Raw genomic sequence first — 21,662 nt, forward strand, 5'->3', positions numbered from 1 at the left:
TGTAGGAACCACCCTTTCTTTTGCTATCCATGATTATTTTTCTTCCCAATAATAAGGAAAACATTCATCAAGGCCCCATGTGAGAACTATTATTGATGACTGTAGGAATAGAGCTATTCAATTTTTCCCATAAACAGAACATCGGATGGATACTGATAACAAAAAGAATTATATTAAAATGAAATTTGTCTTGTAAATAGAATTTCCTATTTATTTCAATAGAAGTATGTGGAAGGATATTGTGGTTAATTTATTTATTTATTTATTTTCATTTCTATTATTATTAAATATTGAAATAAAAACAAAATTCTTATTCCAAATTTATATTGCTAGGTGCATACAAATATAGGAATTGAAGCACAAATTCACTCCTATTATAAGAGGAATAAGAACATTGATTTTCATTCCCCACTATCAAGTACCGAACATGGCCTAAAACGTAAGGGTTCATGGGAGATCCTCCTCGCCTATCGACCTTCTTCTATGGTGGCTAGGATTTCACTATTCAAGGATGCTTCTGGTTTGCTTGAAGACGAAGCTGAGCTGGAAAGGTCTCTCCTTACGACAAAAGCTGGTTGTTTAGGAACTGGGAGTGTGGCAGTGTCACTGCTGAGCATTACAACTGCAACTGCCATGGTGGGACGGTCACTTGGGTCTTCTTGCACACACAACAGCCCAACATTCACGCACCTCAGAAATTCATTTGTGTTGCATGTTTGACTTAGTGTCTGGTCCATCAACTCCAACACCCTGTCTTCCTTCCACAGCTTCCATGCCTGGGAAAGTTTGGACGTACAAGGGTTTCATGGCATATATATAGAATGTCCAAAGGATCAATGCAAATGAGAAATTCAAAGCACTTACATGGGCTAGAAGGCTCAGATTCAGGTCAGACTGATAAGATCTGGTGTTCCTCTTCCCACTGATGATCTCAAGTACCACAACACCAAAGCTAAAGACATCAGACTTTTCTGAGAAAAACCCATCCAATGCATACTCTGGAGACATATAGCCACTGCATTGAACCATTTAAAAACACTACTCAGTTAATTGGGGATGCAATCATGCAACTACTTGCTTTTTACCATACACAATGTGCAGTACTTACTAAGTTCCAACTACTCTGTTTGTGCTTGCTTCTACTTGCTTACTCTCAAAAATCCTTGCCAAGCCAAAGTCTGAAATTTTGGGATTCATCTCGTCATCAAGTAGAATGTTGCTTGTTTTCAAGTCTCTATGGATAATCTTCAATCTTGAATCTTGGTGAAGATAAAGTAGCCCTCGAGCAATTCCCAAAATGATATCAAATCGCTTCTCCCAGTTCAGTAACAGGCATAGAGTTTGATCTTGCAATGTTCCCATTGGAAAGCACGACTTCAGACATGTATACGTTGTAATATGGGAGAAAAAAAAAAGGAACTTTTAGGCAGGTTAGAGGCAAACCAAATATGAAGGAGTCTAAGCTTTTGTTGGGCATGTATTCATAGAGTAAAATCTTCTCATCTCCTTCAATACAATAGCCCAAAAGTCTAACCAAATTTCGATGCTGAAGTTTGGCAATTAACACAACCTCGTTCTTAAATTCCTGTAAGCCTTGTCCCGAAGCTCTTGAGAGTCTCTTTACTGCAATTTCTCGCCCTTCAGGAAACTTTCCCTAGATGCCATAGCGCATGGTATTAGACAGACAAACCAGAAACCTTGAAATGAGACTAATGTGGAAATTAAGGACTATTACTTTGTAAACTGGCCCAAAGCCCCCCTGTCCAAGCTTATTTGCATCTGAAAAGTGATCTGTAGCAGCCAGTATGTCTTCTAAGTCGAAAAATGGTATGTCAATGCCTTTCTTATCATCTTCTTTGAATTGCTCAGAGTCTATTAAGTCTTTCACACGGCTCTCGCTATGATACAAGTGAAGCCCTGGATTTGTTCTGTTTTCTGAATTCAGAAACAAGACTACATTATGAATAAGTCCCCTAAAAATATTATCAATTCTGCCAATCAACATGAAACAAAAAAAGACCAGAAGTTAAACGGGGGCACAAATAGCACAAAGATTACCTTGCCCTTTGGAGATGGTTCTTTTTCGAAAATAAGCAATACAACCAATGATGCATAGAAGTGCAACTACTACAACAGCAGTTACTATGCCTACCACAACCACCAGAGCAGAGGATGATGATGATGACTTCTGGTTTGCAGGTGTTGGAGCCTCCGCAAGATTGCCACCATCTGAAACAAAGAAAGACCACTCTCATTCATGGAGAAGGCAGCGCATCTGCCATTACTAATCACTGTGTCTTTCAATGCAATTTAGCAATATGCTTGCTGAAAATCATCCTCACCTTGTGTACAATTTAAACTGGAGCTGTTCCATTTGAAGTTTTGATTACAAAAACACCTTCTCGTTCTATTTTGCGTTCTGCAACTCGAATTTGGCCAGTCCTTGCAGTCTGTTGCTGAGTTACAAACCGGCTCTGGTGGTGGATCCCAACTTATTTCAATTTCATACTGACCTTTCATAGGCATGCTGGAGCTAGAATTTCCTGTGTCAGCATTGCACCAGCTAGCTATCCTGAAAGGTGGATTGAGCTGCAGTATCTTCGTGTCTTGTGAATTTCGTGCTTCGCAGTTATCAATATCATTCACTTGGATGAGAAACTTCGATCTCTCTGGAGTGATGCTGGTTACTCGGTAGCTGCCATTAGGTAAGGCGAACCAGACTTGGTCTGTGGCCTTGTCACATCTGAAACTGAAGTACATGGGATCACCACAGTTTGGTCCAGTGCTTAGTGGATAGGGGATCAAGTTTGTGCCACAAGTTTCACAATTTCTTACTGTTGATTCTGCAGAATTAGAATGAATTTCATGCTTTTCCTCATTAACAATCAATTAAATTCAGAAGTAGAAGGGGGCAAGCAGAGAGGATACCTATATCTGATTTGGCGACACGGAGAGAAAGATTATAGCCATCTGTGTTATACTCCTGAAGACTACCGAGATCTTCAGACCAAATCCAGCACTTGGGAGGGGTGCTAGCACGGCCCCTTCGTATCGTTCCAACTCCAGCATAAGCTTGACAGCGACAGGTCTTAAGGCACTCTCTTCGGCATTCACTTTCATCCTTACCCGAAAACTCAATGTCATACTTTCTTACTTTAATCATCTTCAAGATCAAGAATGTGTCCCCACAGAGGGTTGTCTTTTTAGAACACCCACCTGAAAAATCTCCGTTAGTCCATCTCTCCAGCGAGTTAGGCTCGAATCCAGGCAAACATTTGCACATAAATGCATTGTTAACATTGCAAGAACCGAAATTCCCACAAGCATTCAACACACTGCATCGGTCTTGCGGCGCCCACCAGAATGCAGACCACTCCTCCGTATAATTATCCCAAACTAGATATCTTATTTCCCCGGTGAAATTCATCACCAACCGTGTATAAGAACTGCGGACAAATTGAGACCCAGTTGGTTTTCGGGTCTTGCCAAAATTGGATAAGAGCTCGGCTGCTGCAGAACTCATTCCTTCTGATTCCTCACTTCTCCAATATTTAACAATTGAATCTTCAAATATGATATACTGATCTTTATCATCATCTTGCTTGAAAGTATAGCTTCCAGGTGCAGGGTCAACGGGGCTTACCCATGAAGTCAATGTTAAGTTTCCCTCCATAATCATCCCAGGAAGAAAAGTATCAGTTGGGTTCTTGAAACTCTCCCAAAGAATCTTCCCAGATCTGTTGTCCCTTAAAACAAAGTTCCCAGAATCCATGACCTTGGCCACCCTACCCATGGAAGATGAGCTTCCAAGATTAGTAAACCAGTAAGCTGCTCCACTTTCATTCACTAGCTTGAGGTTACCGTCATCTGCAATGGCAAGAGCTCCAACACTGTCTTCAGGAAGGGGGTTGTCTCTATTGGCTACCCATACAACTGTTCTCTCCTTCAACCCGTAGTACCATATGCCAATGTATTTTCCATTGTTGAACCCTCCCTTGGGAATAAAGAAGCCCAATTCAAAAGTTTGATTGGCTGAAACAAGAGTTCCTCTACCATCATCAATAAGCAAATTGTCTGGTGTGATGGTATCTCTAGCAGAGCAGCACAGGATAGAACACAAGAAGAAAAAGATTGCATGTCGCATTGAGTTGCAGAGACTGAAACCATTAATTTTCATCTAGTCCTTTGCAGGATAGAACCCAAGAAGAAAAAGATTGCAGACAGCATATGAGTTGCAGAGACTGAAACCATTAATTTTCATCTAGTCCTGTTGCCCACCATTTTTTTTAATGGTAAGAGTATGAAAAGTTTGGTGGCACTGTTGAGTGTGGGGTTGCTGCTGCTGTAACGCACTCTCAATATTATCATAAATAAATAAATAAAGATTATTAAAAAAAAAAAAACCTCCATTGTATCTAGGTTGACATCTTATTATGGGAAAAGAAAGGAAAAAAAGCACTGCAGAATTAAATTATAAAAAATCCAAAAAATTAAAAGTGAAATGGAAATTCTGCCCTCCCTAAAAAATATAAATTTAGTTTTAATTCTTTTTTTAATAAAAAAAACAATAATGATAATTAAACATTATTAATAAAAAATAATACTTACCTTTGAGTATTAATGATATATTAAGATTTAATTAAAATTTAAAAATATATTTTATGTTAATACCTATTTCTTCCCTTTTTATCCTATCTTTATCTTTTTTTTTAGTGGAACCATTGTTCCAATTTATTTTGCATTAATTCAAATTATATGAGCTTTTTTGTTTTATAATAAACCCTTCAATGAAATTGACTTTTTAAAATTTTGTATTTGATGGTTTATAAGCTTTAATTTAACGGTGGGTTATCTATAGTTTTAATCTTAATATTTTAAATTTTTAAATTTTTAAAATTTGTGACATTTAATTAAATAATAAATTTTGCTTTCTTTAGTTTTTGATGATTTACTCTTATTGAATTGTTTATATGAAGTGATAGCTTATGTTTTATTTTAATTATAAAGCTGATGCACCTTAATAAAATATTTTGACTATAAATAATATCGGTAAAGATCTCTACACATATTGTGTAATATATTTGATGAAGACCTCTACATATATTGTCTACTTTTGAGTCCATTAGCTTTTCTATTCCTACTTATAACATTGTTTACATATTCCAAATAGCTAATGGGTGGTCATCCTCATGTTTTCAATTAGGAATTAGTTTTAATATCACTTAACCCAACTCATGTAACCTTATTTTCTTTAAACCCATTAATCCTCGCAACTTACCCTAACAACAAATGGGTCACCCCTTAAGTACTAAAAATTTCTTATTCAAATGATATGAAATATTATATTCGATCATTTATATAGACACATTGTTCTCATCATGACCCATAGGGTTTATGGATAGTCAAAACTCTACATATTTTTTATTAGGGATTAGCACAACCTACTAGACTTCTTGATTTTACGTATACTAAATGCATCACTCTTATAAGTATTACAAATTCTCGTATGAGAATTTGAAAAAGGGAAAAGTGGGTTTTTCCTCACTAATTTAAAGATATATAGAAAAAAAAACCTCAAATTTTATAAATAAGTTTTACCTTTATCAATTTAAAAATATTTTAAAATATATACACTTTTACATAAATCAGATAATTATTTTCTAAAATAGCACTTTACTTGATAATATTAAATAAAATTATCAAAAAATATTTATCATTTTAAGTTAATAAAAGTACATTACAAACAAATATATTATAAATTTTTATTATATAATATAAGGTACAAATCAATATTCCTCAAGTGATAAATAAATTTTTTGCTAATTCTCTAGGTAATAATAATTTTATATTTTATATTATATAAATCCCTTCATCTTCTTACCTTTTTAAAAAAAAAAAAATTGAATAAAATTTTTGTTGATTTACATCAACAATAAAATAAGAAACTTTAAAAAAAAAACCTAAAAGTTAAAAATATAAAAATAAAATATTGACTTTCACTTCGCGTACATTGGTTAAAAATCTAGATATAAAAAAAAAATACAATGGAAGTCAATATTTTATTTTATTTTATTTTAAATTTTTAAATATTTTGGTTTTAATTGCCTTTAATTTTTAAGTATTTTAGTTTTAATTGTATTTTTAAAAATTTAAAATTCTTATTTTATTGTTCCTAAGGATGTTTGTTTCTAGAGAGAGAAAAAAAATCTTAAATCAAGTCTCACAGTTAACAGAACAAAAACAAAACTAAAAGAAAAATTAGTTTTTTTCAATTAAATATTTATGTATGTACTTGTTAATTGGAATTATTGATATAGTAAGTGCAAGTAAAAGGTTATTTCAAAAAATAATTATATGACTTAAAAAAGTGTATGTATTTTAAAATATTTTTAAATGAAAGAAGATAAAATTGATTTATAAAATTTAGGGTTCTTTTTTCTATATTTTTTTCAAACTAGTGAGTTATAACCCACTTTTCCCAAATCATCACATTTACACCAATTAAAATAATGATATAAATAACATTTTTTTTTCTTAACTTTCATGTTTTATTAAGATATTATGTTTGGTACCTAAAAAGAATGACAGAAAATAATTTTATCACATTTGGATGTAATAGAAAAAGAAAAATAGTAAGGAAATGATGAGAGAAAATTTAAAAGATTTTCTTTTCCATTTTCATTAGATAAAAGCATGAAAAATTTAGGAAAAAAAAAATATACTACTCAATAATTCAATTTTCTAGAAACCAAATATGGTCTAATATTGCTCTACGTTCAAAGTCAATTTTCAACGATGAATTCTCCTCTTACAGTGATTCTTCTTAACTCGATTGTGACAAGTGTTGTCATATGAATTTTCTTCCCTCAATCTACCTACTGAGAAATGTAATTTAAAAAAAAAAAAAGTACTCCTAATGGAATAATGAGTAATCACTAGAGACTTTGGAGTGTAGCATGCATCCTATTCTTTTAATTCTTGTCTCTCAAACCAGTCTTAATATTTTTATTCATTGAATTAAATTATTAAATATACAAATTATTGACTGGTGTCTAAGTTTTTTCTTTCTTCAATTTCTAGCTTTAAGTTCCCAAATGAAAAAAAAAAAAAAATTGTCAAGATCTTGATTAGAAAAACCTATTGTTTAATTGGAAATAAAGTGGACTCAGTCTCCTTTCTTGTTGATACATTGCTTTCATCTCTTTTCCTTCTGGCTAGCTACTATGCTTCCCGCTCTCTTCCAAAGCCTAAAAGAAGGATAACATTTTGTTTGTTCCCCCGCCCCCCCTATGAATACATGTGACTAGCTATGATCATGATGATGTTCATTTTTTAAAACAAAGAAAAATGAAAAATATGAGCATCAACCAATAAATTTTAGTACCCTTTCTCCAACTTGGAGAAGTTCCAAATGGGTAATTTTTTTATATTTTTGTTATAATTTTTATGTTTTTTATTTTAAATAAACAAGACAATCCATTTTTCTTCTGAACATTTTTTCTTTTGCCCTTTAGCCCTAATGGCAGTCCACTTCAAATATTTTTGTGCCCAAAGGGTCAAAACTAAGGAAAGATTCACTTCAAGAAAAAATTAGGAGAATTAAAAATCAAAGCCCAAAAAGGGTTCCAGCAAGTGGATGATTTTTCTCAGTCAACTACTGCAATTTGGGTCTTCCTTCCTCTACTTCCTATTTTATTTCCCATAGTAAGGTTAGGCACATTGACATCTTTTTATCCATTTCTGTTTGCTTTTGTGCTTTTTTGGGAAATCATAATCTGATGTAGATCTTGATGGAACAGGTTTCTATAGAAAAATCAACAAGGGCTTTTTTTTTTACTTTAAGTTAGATTCTGTTATCTCATTGGTATGGCATGGAAGAATCTATCCTTCACTGAAAAATTGAGAGGAAAAAAAATAGATGTTTATTTATTTTTGTATTATAGCTCCTTTACACATGTCACAATCCCATTTGCCTTAATTTGTAGGCATGACATCCAAAAATACTTTTCAGTACCATAATTTGATGGAAAAAATAGGTTTTGACTCATTAGTACGAAAATTTATGAAAAAAATACTTTAATTTTTTTAAATCAGTATTATCTTCATTTATTTCAAAATCAACAACCCTTTTTCTTATCTTTTAGGAAAATTCTATATTACGTCATGGGTATGACATGGATGAATTGACCATTCAATGAAAATTAAGGGGAAAAAATAGATGTTTATTTATTTTTGTGCTATAGCTCCTTTACATATGTCACAATCTCATTTATATTAATTTGTTGGCATGGCATCCGAAAATAATTTTCGATACCATAATTTAATGAGAAAATAAGTTTTGATTCACTAATATGAAATATATAGATAAAAAAAAATCTTAATTTTTCAAAATCAATATTATCTTCATTTATTTAAAAATCAACAAGGGGTTTTTTTTATTTAATTTATAGGAATATTCTATGTTACCTCATTGGTATGGCATGGAAGAATTGACCATTCATTGAAAATTAAGGGAAAAAATAGATATTTATTTATTTTTGTATTATAGCTCCTTCACACATGTCACAAACCTATCTATGTTAGCAGCACATGTGATGCTTGCAAATAAACACAAATAGGAGAAGGTGCAGAGTTAGCATCACATGTTCATGTATTACAATATGATTGGTTCTTTCTCTTTCCTCCATAAAATTCTCTTATATAGTTGACTGGTTCTTTCTCATATATGGTTGTAGATATGATTTGATCAAACCGCATTAAAACCCGGGTAACTTAGTTTGCTTTATTTATGTTATTCTGTTCAATCTGGCATTATAGTTTTTTATCTTGCAAGGATTCCATTGAAAAACATAACTGAAAGGGCTTTTAAGATTTGGAGTATAAATATAGTTTCCAATATCTTCCAATATATGTTGTGGGCTCAGAAAGAAGTCCTCCCAATTGTACTGAAAAATCAGTGCATTTATGCTGCAATTTGTTAATATAGTTCAGTCAGAAACAGAGCAGATAAACAGATATAACAACAAAATCCTGGGAATTGGACAATTTATTAGCAGCCTTCACCATGTACAGGATCCCATAGAGACGTCCAAAACAGAGCATCAAATGGGAACTCCTCCTGGACTATCGACCTTCTTCTATGGTGGCTAGGATTTCACTGTTCCAGGATGCTTCAGGTTTGCTAGAAGAAGAAGCTGTCCTAGAAAGGTCTCTTTTTAGGACAAAAGCCGGTTGTTTAGGAACCGGCATTGTTGCAATGTCACTGCTGAGCATTACAACTGCAACTGCCATGGTGGGACGGTCACTTGGGTCTTCTTGCACACACAACAGCCCAACATTCACACACCTCAAAAATTCTTTTGTGTTGCATGTTTCGCATAGTGTCTGGTCCATCAGCTCCAACACCTTGTCTTCTTTCAATAGCTTCCATGCCTGGGAAGTTTGAGAATAGAAAGTTAAGTATGGTATGGTATATCATTGAGAACGACTAAAAGATCAAGGCAAATGAGAGATTCAAAGCCCTCACTTGACCCAGAAGGCTCAGTGTTTGGTCAGACTGATAAAAGCCAGTGTTCCTCTTCCCACTGATGATCTCAAGCACCATAACACCAAAGCTAAAGACATCAGACTTCTCTGAGAAAAACCCATCCAATGCATACTCTGGAGACATATAGCCACTGCATTGAACCAGTTAAAAGCACTACTCTGTTAATTGGGGATACGATCATGCAACTGCTTGCTTTTTTCTGTACACAATATGCAATACTTACTAAGTTCCAACTACTCTGTTTGTGCTTGCCTCTACTTGCTTACTGTCAAAAATCCTCGCCAAGCCAAAGTCTGAAATTTTGGGATTCATCTCATCATCAAGTAGAATGTTGCTTGTTTTCAAGTCCCTATGAATAATCTTCAATCTTGAATCTTGGTGAAGATACAGCAGCCCTCTAGCAATTCCCATAATGATGTCAAACCGCTTCTCCCAGTTCAGTAACATGCATAGGGTTCGATCTTGCAAGGTTCCCATTGGAAAGCATTACTTCAGATATGTATACAAGAATGTATATGTTACATGAAAAAGAAAAGGGCTTTAAGGCAGGTTTAGAGACAAACCAAATATGAAGGAATCTAAGCTTTTGTTGGGCATATATTCATAGAGTAAAATCTTCTCATCACCTTCAACACAATAGCCCAAAAGTCTAACCAGATTCCGATGCTGAAGTTTGGCAATTAAAACAACCTCATTCTTAAATTCCTGTAGGCCTTGTCCTGAAGCTCTAGAGAGTCTCTTAACTGCAATTTCTTGCCCCTCTGGAAACTTGCCCTGGAAGCCACAGTGCATATGCATTGGGCATATGTTAGAACTTGGTGACTTGAATTCTATTTGGTTCGACTCCAGAAGCTCGCGATGTGATATAGGTAGTAAAGCTAAAATTATGAATTTTTTTTTGGGTTTGTGGTAGTAACAGAGGGATCGGACCTATTACTCTTTCATGTATATACATACATATATATACATACATATATATATATATATATGCATGCGATGATGTATAGTTTTCAGGGTTATGATGATTATGTTTTTGCTATAGGGGTCCGTATCTCTTTCCTCTTGTACTAATTTTTTATATAATAAAATTTCTTCTCCTCGTGGTCTTTCCTATCTAGGGTTTTCCATACAAATTTATGTGTTCTTATCCTGTTTTATTTCTTATTGCATATTCTCATTATTTTGTAACAGCATAGATGATGATAAACCAGTTGAAAATGAGAGGAACATGGAAATTAAGAACAATTACCTTGTAAACTGGCCCAAAACCCCCTTGTCCAAGCTTATTTGCATCTGAAAAGTTATTTGTAGCAGCCAGTATGTCTTCTAAGTCGAAAAACGGTACATCAATGCCTTTCTTATCCTCTTCTTTGAATTGCTCCGAGTCTATTAAGTGTTTCACACGACTCTCACTATCATATAAGTGAAGCACTTGATTTGCTCTGTTCTCTGAACTCAAAAAAAACAGAAAATATTGTATACAAGACCCTGAAATATTCTCAATTCAGCCAAGCACAAGTCGAAAAGAAAAGACCAGAAGTTATAGGCTAGTGCATATGGCACAAAGATTACCTTTCCTTTTGGTGATGGTTCTTTTGCGCAAATAAGCAATATAACCAATGATGCCTAAAACCGCAACTAGAACAACAGCAATTGTTATGCCTACCACAACCACTGGAGATGACCACGATGACTTCTGATCAGCAGGTTTGACACCTGAAACAAAGAAGGAACTGAATTGAACTTCTCTCACCTACCCAGAAGGCAAATTTAGTAAGATACTTGGTGAACAGAATCCTCACCTTGTGTACAATTTAAACTTGAGCTATTCCATTTGAAGTTTTCATTGCAAAAGCACCTACTCATTCCATCTCGCGTTCCGCAGATTGAATTTGGCCAGTCTTTGCAATCTGCTGATGAGGTACACGCCGGCTCCGATGGTGGATCCCAACTGATCTCTACTTCAATACTATTTTTCAATGACATCTCAGAGCCAAAATGGTCAGTTCCAACCTCTTTGCACGCATCAGTTATGCGAAAAGGTGGGTCTAGTGGCGGAATTAAACTTCGAGAACTGCAATCTGCTTCTTTCAGTTGGATTACAAATCTTAATGTCTCTGGGTTAATGCTAGTTACTCGGTAGGCACCACCAGGTACCTTGAACTGAACCTGGCCTGTGGTACTGTTACACTCAAAATTGAAGTACATGGGATCACCACACTTTGATCCAGTGCTTAGAGGATAAGGAATCATGCTTGAACCACAAGTTTCACAATTCCTTACTGTTGGTTCTGCAAAGACAGTAGAATACCATGTGGGCATTTCAGTTACAAATGGATTAATGCTTGTTTTTTCAAAGAAAAAATAAAATAAAAATTGAAAGGGACATACTTATATCTGAAATGGCCACACGAACGGAGAGGTTGTGGGCATCAAAGGCATACTCCTCCTGAAGATCAGTAAGGTCTTCCGTCCAAATCAAGCATTTTAGGGCATCAGTATCACCTCTTTCTTGTTTGATATAAGTTTCAGCATAAGCTTGACATTGGCATTTTTCAAGGCAAGCCTTTCTGCAAGGATCACTATCATTTGGATCTGCGTCAATCTGAGAGTCTGGCTTTCTCACTTTCATCATCTTTAAGCTCAGGAACATGTCTTTACTAGAATTCTCCTCGCATATGGGAGACTTTCTGGTACACCCACTTGAAAAGTCTTCAGTTTTCCACTTATCCGGCGAGGCGGGTTTGAACCCAGGTAAACATTTGCACATCAAAGGATTTTTAGTGTTACAACTACCGAATTTCCCACAAGCTTTTGACACACTGCATCGATCTCGAGGTGCCCACCAGTCTGGAGATGATGTATTCGGATTCAGATAGTACTGGATTTCCCCTGAAGAATTCATCACCAACCGCGTGGTATTCTTATACCTGCGGGACAGTATTTCAAGGGTTCCATTGAAGAATTTTATATAGCTGGTTGGCTTACCATTCTTGCTGAGGTTGGATAACAAGCTGAGTATTGCATCTGGAATTTCATCAGGCGTTCCTTTCGAGTCCTCACTGCTCCAATATGGGACAATTGAACTTTCCCATATGTTATAATGATCCTTATTGTCTTGATCTATCTTGAAAGTATAGTTTCCAGGTGCCGGGTCAACAGAACTCAGCCATGAAGTCAATGTTAAGGTTTCATCCATCTTCATCCCCGGAAGAAAAGTATCTGTAGGATTATGGAAGCTCTCCCAAAGAATCTTCCCCGATCTGTTGTAGCTCAAAACAAGGTTCCCAGAGTCCATGAGCTTCACCACCCTCCCTGTAGATAAAGATGTTTCAATATCAGAATGCCAGTGAACTGTCCCATTTGCATCCAATACCTTGAGCTGACCATCTTCTTTAATGGCAAAAACTCCAGAGGGGGTGTCAGAAAGGGGAAGGGGGTTCTTTCGGTTGGCCACCCATACAACTCTTTGTGGTTTCGACCTGTAATACCATATGCCCACGAATCTTCCAATCTTGGAGCTTCCACCTGGATTAAAGAAGCCAAGTTCAAAAGTTTTGCCTGCAGAAACAACAGTTTCTCCATCATTACTAAGCCAGTCCTCCGGTGTGATGGTATCTCTAGCAGAGCAATACAGGACAGAACACAAGACGAAAAAGATGGTAGATAGCATGTGAGTTGCAGAGACAGGAACCATGAATTTTCTTCCTTATCATTTTGCCTCTTTTTAGAGCTGTGTCCTCAAATCTATAGTTTTTAGTGGAGACTTTTCCTCTTGACCCTGAGTGGAGTAAAGTCACATCAATACTGTCTGTCATCTTTGTCTTCCTCCCGCAAACTAAATAACGGTTGTCCTTTTGTACCCACTATTTATTTTGGACCTACCTACCCTCATTTCACTCCAGTAATAAAATGAAATGTGTGAATTGCATGTCATTAAATAAAAACAAAAACACGTATCTAATCGGTATTATACTGATTCAGTACTGTAGAATTTTCTCAAAAACAAAAACAAAAACATATACCTAATCGAATGATTAATCATTGGAGTGTAGAATGCAAAGCTTTTTCTTTCTTCATTTTAATGAGACAATGAATAAAAATAAGGTGGACCATGTCTCCTTTCCAACGCACACCTTTCATCTTTTCTCTTTATCCCAACATGTTTCTCATTCCACTCCACTTTTTTCTTTGTATGTATAGTTTATCTCTTTTAAGAAATCAAGTATGAGCATCAACTGATAAATTTTTCTATACTTTCTTCGACTTGGAGGAGCTTCATAATGGGATAAACAATCAAGAGTCTGTTTTCACAATGTTTTTAAAAAGGGTATTTGAGATAACTTAAATGTTTTTGAGGCAAAATTTTATTAAGAATTCAAATATAAAAACTAATTTTCTTTGTTTATGCATGTACGATATAAAAGTTTTTAAAGTGCTATTCTCTATTTTTTCAATTGTCACTCAATGAATTCTAAAAAAAAAAAACAAAACTAAAATACCTTAAAATATTTCTAAAAAATAATTCATTTTCAAAACAAATTCCCAATAAAAAAAAAATTGTGTTTTCTATCATAATTTTTTGAAACATATTTTCTAAGTTAGAAAATAATTTTTTATTCTAAAAGATTAATATATATATTTTCAAGAACAGATACCAAATATAACCTAATTTTTCTTCTAAGGTTTTTTTCCTTATGTCTCCGTCTAGTTGTCATCCAATGAACAATCCACTTCAAATATTTTTGTGCCAAAGGGTAAAACCGAAGGAGAGAATTACTCAAACACAGGAGAATTAAGAATCAAAGGACAAAAGGGATTGGAGCAAGGTGATAACTTTTCTCAGTGAACTTCACTGATTTGCTCAAAGGCAAGTTGCCAGCAAAATCAAGGATATAAAATGTGTATTTCATCTTTTTTTGTTGGACCCATTGGGTTTGCTTTTTTTCCCTCTCAATTTGGGATTTAATATAATATAGATCAGGATTGAGCAGGTTTCTGTAAATAAATCAAAATGGGCGGCCTTTTTTTAACTTGATTCCCTCTTTGCTTTCTAGCACATGAGAAAAAGTAGAGCTAGCCTCACATGTGCACACACTGCACATGGCATAGCATTGGGTACCTATTGAGTCATCTCCACCATATGATTAAGCACAGTGGCCCAAATACTAGCAATGAAGTTAGAAAATGCATTCTTCATTTTCGTCTCCGAGAGAGTAGGAAAACCATATTCTTTCTCTGATTTTTCAGGAAGAGAGAAGAGACTTCTCACATAGAGAATAAAAAATAAAAAAATTATTTATTTTTAATAGTGATAGTTTCTATGTAGTTTTAAAACTCCCTAAAACTATTTCCCCATTTTCTCATTTATTTGAGTCAGGTCGGGTCAGTCCACTTGGACACCCAAACCCAACTCCAACATTGTGGAACTTGGAAGTGTAGTTTATCTCACTGCTGAACATGAGAACTTTGTTGGACATGGTGGGACATCACTTGGGTCTCTTGAACACTGAAGAGCCCAACATTTATATTGTCATTTAGTTTGCACCATATGCAGAGCCCAGTTCAAACATGATATTGAAAAAAGTTCTATACACAAATACAGCTGATGGATAGGAGAAACAAAACAGAACATCAGATGGATAAAACTTAGTAAACTAAATAAACGGTAAAGGATTCATTGGATCTCCTCTTAGCTATCGCCCTTCTCCTATGGAGGCTACAAGCTCATTCTTCCAGGAGGCTTCAGCCTTGCTAGAAGAAGAAGCTGTACTAGAAAGGTTCCTCTTTACAACAAAAGCTGGTTCTTTAGGAACGGGCACTGTTGCAGCATCACTGCTGAGCAGAAGAACTGCAATGGCCATGGTGGGACGGTCACTTGGGTCTTCTTGCACACACAACAGCCCAACATTTACACACCTCGAAAATTCGTTTGTGTTGCATGTTTCACTTAGTGTCTGGTCCATCAACTCCAAAACCTTGTCTTCTTTCCATAGCTTCCATGCCTAGAACAGTTCAAAAAGTTGTAGGTCAGATGAACAGAGAATGACTAAAAGATCAGTACAAATGAAAGATTCAAAGCTCTTACATGACCTAGAAGACTCAGAGTTCGGTCAGACTGATAAAATCCAGTGTTCCTCTTCCCACTGATGATCTCAAGTACCATAACACCAAAGCTAAAGACATCAGACTTCTCTGAGAAATAACCATCCAATGCATACTCCGGAGACATAGCCACTGCATTGAACCAGTTAAAAGCAGCACTCAGCTAATTGGGAAACGCAATCATACAACCGCTTGCCTTTTTCGATACAAAATATACAATACTTACTAAGTTCCAACTACTCTGTTCGTGTTTGCCTCTACTTGCTTACTGTCAAAAATCTTTGCCAAGCCAAAGTCTGAAATTTTGGGATTCATCTCATCATCAAGTAGAATGTTGCTTGTTTTTAAGTCCCTATGAATAATCTTCAATCTTGAATCTTGGTGAAGATACAGCAGCCCTCGAGCAATTCCCATAATGATGTCAAACCGCTTCTCCCAGTTCAGTAACATGCATAGGGTTCAATCTTGCAAGGTTCCCATTGGAAAGCATTACTTCAGATATGTATACAAGAATGAATATGTTACATGAAAAAGAAAAGGGCTTTAAGGCAGGTTTAGAGACAAACCAAATATGAAGGAATCTAAGCTTTTGTTGGGCATATATTCATAGAGTAAAATCTTCTCATCACCTTCAACACAATAGCCCAAAAGTCTAACCAGATTCCGATGCTGAAGTTTGGCAATTAACACAACCTCATTCTTAAATTCCTGTAAGCCTTGTCCTGAAGCTCTAGAGAGTCTCTTAACCGCAATTTCTCGCCCCTCTAGAAACTTGCCCTGGAAGCCACAGTGCATATGCATTGGGCATATGTTAGAACTTGGTGACTTGAATTCTGTTTGGTTCGACTCCAGAAGCTCGAGATGCGACATAGGTAGTAAAACTAAAATTATGAAATTTTTTTGGGTCTGTGGTAGTAACAGAGGGATCGGACCTATTACTCTTTCATGTATATATATGCATGCAATGATGTATAGTTTTCAGGGTTATGATCATTATATTTTTGCTATAGTCGTTAGTATCTCTTTCCTCTTGTACTAATTTTTGACATAGTAAAATTTCTTCTCCTCGTGGTCTTTCCTATTTAGGGTTTTCCACACAAATCTATGTGTTTTTATCCTGTTTTATTTCTTATTGCATATTCTCATTATTTTGTAACATCATATATGATGAGAAATCAGTTGAAAATGAGAGGAATATGGAAGTTAAGAACAATTACCTTGTAAACTGGCTCAAAACCCCCTTGTCCAAGCTTATTTGCATCTGAAAAGTTTTCTGTAGCAGCCAGTATGTCTTCTAAGTCGAAAAACGGTACATCAATGCCTTTCTTATCCTCTTCTTTGAATTGCTCTGAGTCTATTAAGTGTTTCACACGACTCTCACTATCATATAAGTGAAGCACTTGATTTGCTCTGTTCTCTGAACTAAAAAAAAAAACAGAAAATATTGTATAGAAGACCCTGAAATATTCTCAATTCAGCCAAGCACAAGTCGAAAAGAAAAGACCAGAAGTTATATGCTAGTGCATATGGCACAAAGATTACCTTTCCTTTTGGTGATGGTTCTTTTGCGCAAATAAGCAATATAACCAATGATGCCTAAAACTGCAACTAGAACGACAGCAATTGTTATGCCTACCACAACCACTGGAAATGACGACGATGACTTCTGATCAGCAGGCTTTGTAGGCTCTGCAGGATTGACACCTGACACAAAGAAGGAACTGAATTGAACTTCTCTCACCTACCCAGAAGGCAAATTTAGTAAGATACTGGGAATGTGGCAGTGTCACTGCTGAGCATTACAACTGCAACTGCCATGGTGGGACGGTCACTTGGGTCTTCTTGCACACACAACAACCCAGCATTCACACACCTCAAAAATTCTTTTGTGTTGCATGTTTCGCTTAGTGTCTGGTCCATCAGCTCCAACACCTTGTCTTCTTTCAATAGCTTCCATGCCTGGGACAGTTTGAGAATAGAAAGTTAAGTATGGTATGGTATATTGTTGAGAACGACTAAAAGATCAATGCAAATGAGAGATTCAAAGACCTCACTTGACCCAGAAGGCTCAGTGTTTGGTCAGACTGATAAAATCCAGTGTTCCTCTTCCCATTGATGATCTCAAGCACCATAACACCAAAGCTAAAGACATCAGACTTCTCTGAGAAAAACCCATCCAATGCATACTCTGGAGACATATAGCCATTGCATTGAACCAGTTAAAAGCACTACTCTGTTAATTGGGGATGCGATCATGCAACTACTTGCTTTTTTCTATACACAATATGCAATACTTACTAAGTTCCAAAAATAATTTATGGTGTCACTTTTAAAATAATGACCCATATGACTTAAAATCCATAAAGGTGACACCTCATATAAAAATTTTCAATGAAGATAAATGATATTAATTTTAAGTTTATAGTGTCAGTTTTTGAAAAGTAACACTATATAAAATAAAAATTTTAAAATACTATAACTTAATGAGCCCGAGAATAATAATAGTATATAAAAAACTCATTATTTCCACATACCCACAATCCAAAAATCTCATTATATAACCCTAACCATAATTTTCTTCTACCTCTTCTCACACCCATAGTTAACACACAACTGCTCTTCTTTACTTCATGGATTCTCAAGTAATCCAAAATCTCTTAGATCTATCATTTTCATTTTTTTTCATTAATGTCAAAATCTTTATTAGCACAATTGATTTATATTCATTGATTTGGTATATCTGTGATGTGGATTATGTAAATAGTGTTTTTTTATTAAGTTGTAAGAAAGTAAAAATTAAGTTTAACATTACACCATATCTTCTATTTCATTGTTAAACCTATAAACCTCAAAATGAATGAAAATAAGATAAATGAATGATTTTTTTTAATTTATTTCATACTCAAGAATGAGGGATAAACATTTTACAGTATGAAATTTTCTTTTGATCTTACAAGAAATTTCCTTTGATGCGACTTTCTGTTTGTTTTCTAGGAATATTATAGTATATTGTGATGACGATATGTGTTGGTGATATTTGAAAAATAATTTTTAGAAAGTTATTCTTAATATTGTTATCTCCCACAAAAGGAAAAATGAAATAGTTTCCATATCATGTTGGAGTTGGTTTGGAATGTTGGAATTAACAATGAAAAATTAATTTTTTTTTATTAATGTAAAAGAATTGTTTTTTAAAATTTAAATAGGAATGAAAATTTTTATAATTATAAGAATGATCAAATCTTATATTTTAATTTTTTTATTCTTTTACATGGTATTATGGTTAATATCTTATCTTGTTCTATTCATATTGTTTCTATTCTTAAAATGTGTTTTTTGTTTTTTTGTCTTTACCTTTTTTTATATGCGTCGACCAAAATTTATAATTTCCGTTTTAAGGTTAGAAAATTTCTATAAAATCCTTTTACTACATAAATTTTTTCAATTACTTCCATAAAACTCTTTTTTTTTTTTTTTTTTGGAAAGAAGAAGAAGAAGATGTTTTATCTTTTGATTTTCTATGAAATTTCCTTTAATTGGACTGTTTGTTTATTTTCTAAGAATATTATAGTATGTTGTGATGAAGATATTGGTTGGTCATATTTGGAAAATAATTTTTGAGAAAATTATTCTCAATATTGTCATATCTCGCAAAAGGATTATTTTTGCTTTCTTTTCTTATTGTTTTTATATGCATTGACCAAACTTTGGAGCAATTTGAAATTGATGATGAAATTTTCCTTTCAAGGTTAGGAAATTTCTATAAAATCCTTTTATTACAAATTTTTTTCCAATTCTTTCCATAAAACTCTTCATTTTCTTCATTTTTCTTTTTTCTGAAAAAGATGTTTGATAATTTATTGATCTAAAGAATATTAAAAGTAAAAAAAATAAAAATATTGAATATATTTTCCTTTGATGTTTTTAATTTTTTATTATTTGAACACAATTTCATATCCAAATTTTTTATTAATTATTTTAATTAGAAAAAAGAAATATCAATTGGAGTTTTGACTGAAAAATCAATAATTTTTATGAAAAGCTCTTTAATTCTTTCTCATACTATTTTTTCTCTTAATATTTTTTAATAATGAATTAGGTTTTTTGTCTTATATACACAATTTTCATGCTTGTTATAATATCATGTCCTATCATATTAGTAGTTGAAAACATTTTGATATTTTGTTACTAAAATTTTATTTTATGTAATTGAGATGAAATTTAATGGACATTGTTATTTCATAAAATGAACATTAAAAAAATATTGAAATTAAGAAAATCCTTCCAAGAAATATATATATATATATATATATATATATATATAATGTTAAAAATGATTTTTAAAAACATAATGAATTATAAAAAATAAATTTAAAAAGTGCATATTTTAAGTGGAAGATTAGTATTTTCTAAATTTTAGATTTATATTTTGATTTGGTAGTTTTGATTTATTTTTTATTTTCTTGAATTGTTTTTATTTGAATTCAAATGTGACTACTTTGTTATGAGATTCATTAAAGAGATAATTGTTGATTCTATAGTTATTGCATTAAAGGTTTTACTCATTTAATGAATTGCACATAGTTTCATACTTCCAATTATTGTGATATTAATGTTATTATCATTTGATTTTAGTTTGATGATAAAAAAAAAACATATTCTTAAGTAGAATGTGATGAAATTAGAGGAGAATTGACTACTTTTATATTATAACTAATCAAGAATCATGTTGATGTATCGTGATCATGCATGGTGAGTCCCTTAGTTGTTGTATGAATTTTCCATTGGTATTGTATAACATTACTTATTCTTTACAAATTATATTTATATCAAAATGGAAAAAAGAAAAAAAGAAAACATTAGTAGTTAGATTTGTTTATTTTTTATAACATTAATTAATTTTTATTTTTAATAAAAACTCTAAAACTCATTAAACTATGAAATGCAAGTATACACTCTTGGAAGGACAGTATGAAGAATAAAAAGAAAGGAGAAAGAGACAACAAGATTTTGGGTTTTTAGATGTAACTTTTATGTCATATATTATAGGACATAAACGTTACTTTATTTGGTATTGAGAATTTTGGGTTTTTGGATGCAACACTTGTGTCATTTTATGGTTAGCCAGTTTTATGCATATGAATTGTAGGTATACATGAATGTTGGGATGCTTAACATTTCTATGTCATGTTTTAATGTGCATTCACTTTTCCTTTTTAGTTTTGGTGGGTTTGATGTACTATCATTTTGTGAACATTTGATATACAAATATTATTGGATGATTTAATGTATTACAGGTTGATCTTATTTATTAATAAGCATTACAAAAATCTATAGGCTAATCAATAAAAAACAACCATATATTCCATAATCATTTACAATGATGTGACACCATAACTCAAAGGTGATGCATTTAACGTGACACCATAACTCAAAGGTGATGCATTTAATATGACACCTTATATATCTCACACAACTCTATATCAAATTAAGCATTACTAAAAATATATGGTGCCGCTTCTGAATGTGTCACCATTTATCTACATTGGTGTCGCTTCCAAATACATCACCAATTGGTACCCTCTATGGTGTCAGTGGATAAGGTGACACTATGTTGTAGTGACACCTTATGTTTATAGTGACTCATTATAAATGTCACCATATATCTTTTTCCTTGTAGTGTATTCACCCCCTCCCCCTCTAGGTGTAGTCCATTATTGAGATTCACCTTTTCATCATCCATCCACATGCCAGGAAGAAAAGTATCAGTAAGATTATGGAAGCTCTCCCAAAGAATCTCCCCTGATCTGTTGTCACTTAAAACAAGGTTCCCGGAGTCCATGAGCTTCATCACCATGCCTGTAGATAAAGATGTCTCAGTATTAGAAGACCAATGAACTTTCCCATTTTCATCCAATAATTTGAGCTTACCATCGTCTTTAATGGCAAAAACTCCAAAGGGGGGATCAAAAAGGGGAAGGGGGCTGTCTCGGTTGGCCACCCATACAAC

The 21,662-nt window shown here is 33.8% G+C and overlaps 1 protein-coding gene and 1 pseudogene across 1 annotated transcript; both read right to left on the minus strand.

Annotated features, from left to right (window-relative positions):
- Window positions 1-290: 290 nt before the first annotated feature.
- On the minus strand, window positions 291-13,295 carry LOC100256737 (uncharacterized). Its single transcript, XM_010659073.3, has 16 exons — window positions 11,939-13,295; window positions 11,350-11,838; window positions 11,120-11,263; window positions 10,797-10,996; window positions 10,111-10,321; window positions 9,771-10,008; window positions 9,527-9,677; window positions 9,132-9,432; window positions 2,929-4,089; window positions 2,343-2,843; window positions 2,059-2,229; window positions 1,736-1,935; window positions 1,444-1,654; window positions 1,109-1,346; window positions 865-1,015; window positions 291-776 (listed from the first exon to the last, which is right to left on the minus strand). Exons 1-16 carry the CDS (start codon window positions 13,242-13,244, stop codon window positions 468-470), a joined length of 5,982 nt encoding a protein of 1,993 aa, XP_010657375.2. The 5' UTR covers window positions 13,245-13,295; the 3' UTR covers window positions 291-467.
- A 2,517-nt stretch (window positions 13,296-15,812) lies between these two features.
- On the minus strand, window positions 15,813-17,898 carry LOC104880908 (G-type lectin S-receptor-like serine/threonine-protein kinase At4g03230; annotated as a pseudogene).
- Between the last annotated feature and the right edge of the window lie 3,764 nt (window positions 17,899-21,662).

This window comes from Vitis vinifera, chromosome 12, assembly GCF_030704535.1.
Source record: "Vitis vinifera cultivar Pinot Noir 40024 chromosome 12, ASM3070453v1".
NCBI classification, from domain to species: Eukaryota; Viridiplantae; Streptophyta; class Magnoliopsida; order Vitales; family Vitaceae; genus Vitis; species Vitis vinifera.

Excerpts from the sequence above, each read along its gene's own strand:
- LOC100256737 (XM_010659073.3), bottom strand. The coding sequence starts at position 13,244 with ATGGTTCCTGTCTCTGCAACTCACATGCTATCTACCATCTTTTTCGTC. Across the intron at positions 10,322-10,796 it reads GTTTTGGGCCAGTTTACAAG|GGCAAGTTTCCAGAGGGGCA; the intron begins GTAATTGTTCTT and ends TGTGGCTTCCAG. Across the intron at positions 1,347-1,443 it reads CTTAGACTCCTTCATATTTG|ATCAAACTCTATGCCTGTTA; the intron begins GTTTGCCTCTAA and ends GAACATTGCAAG.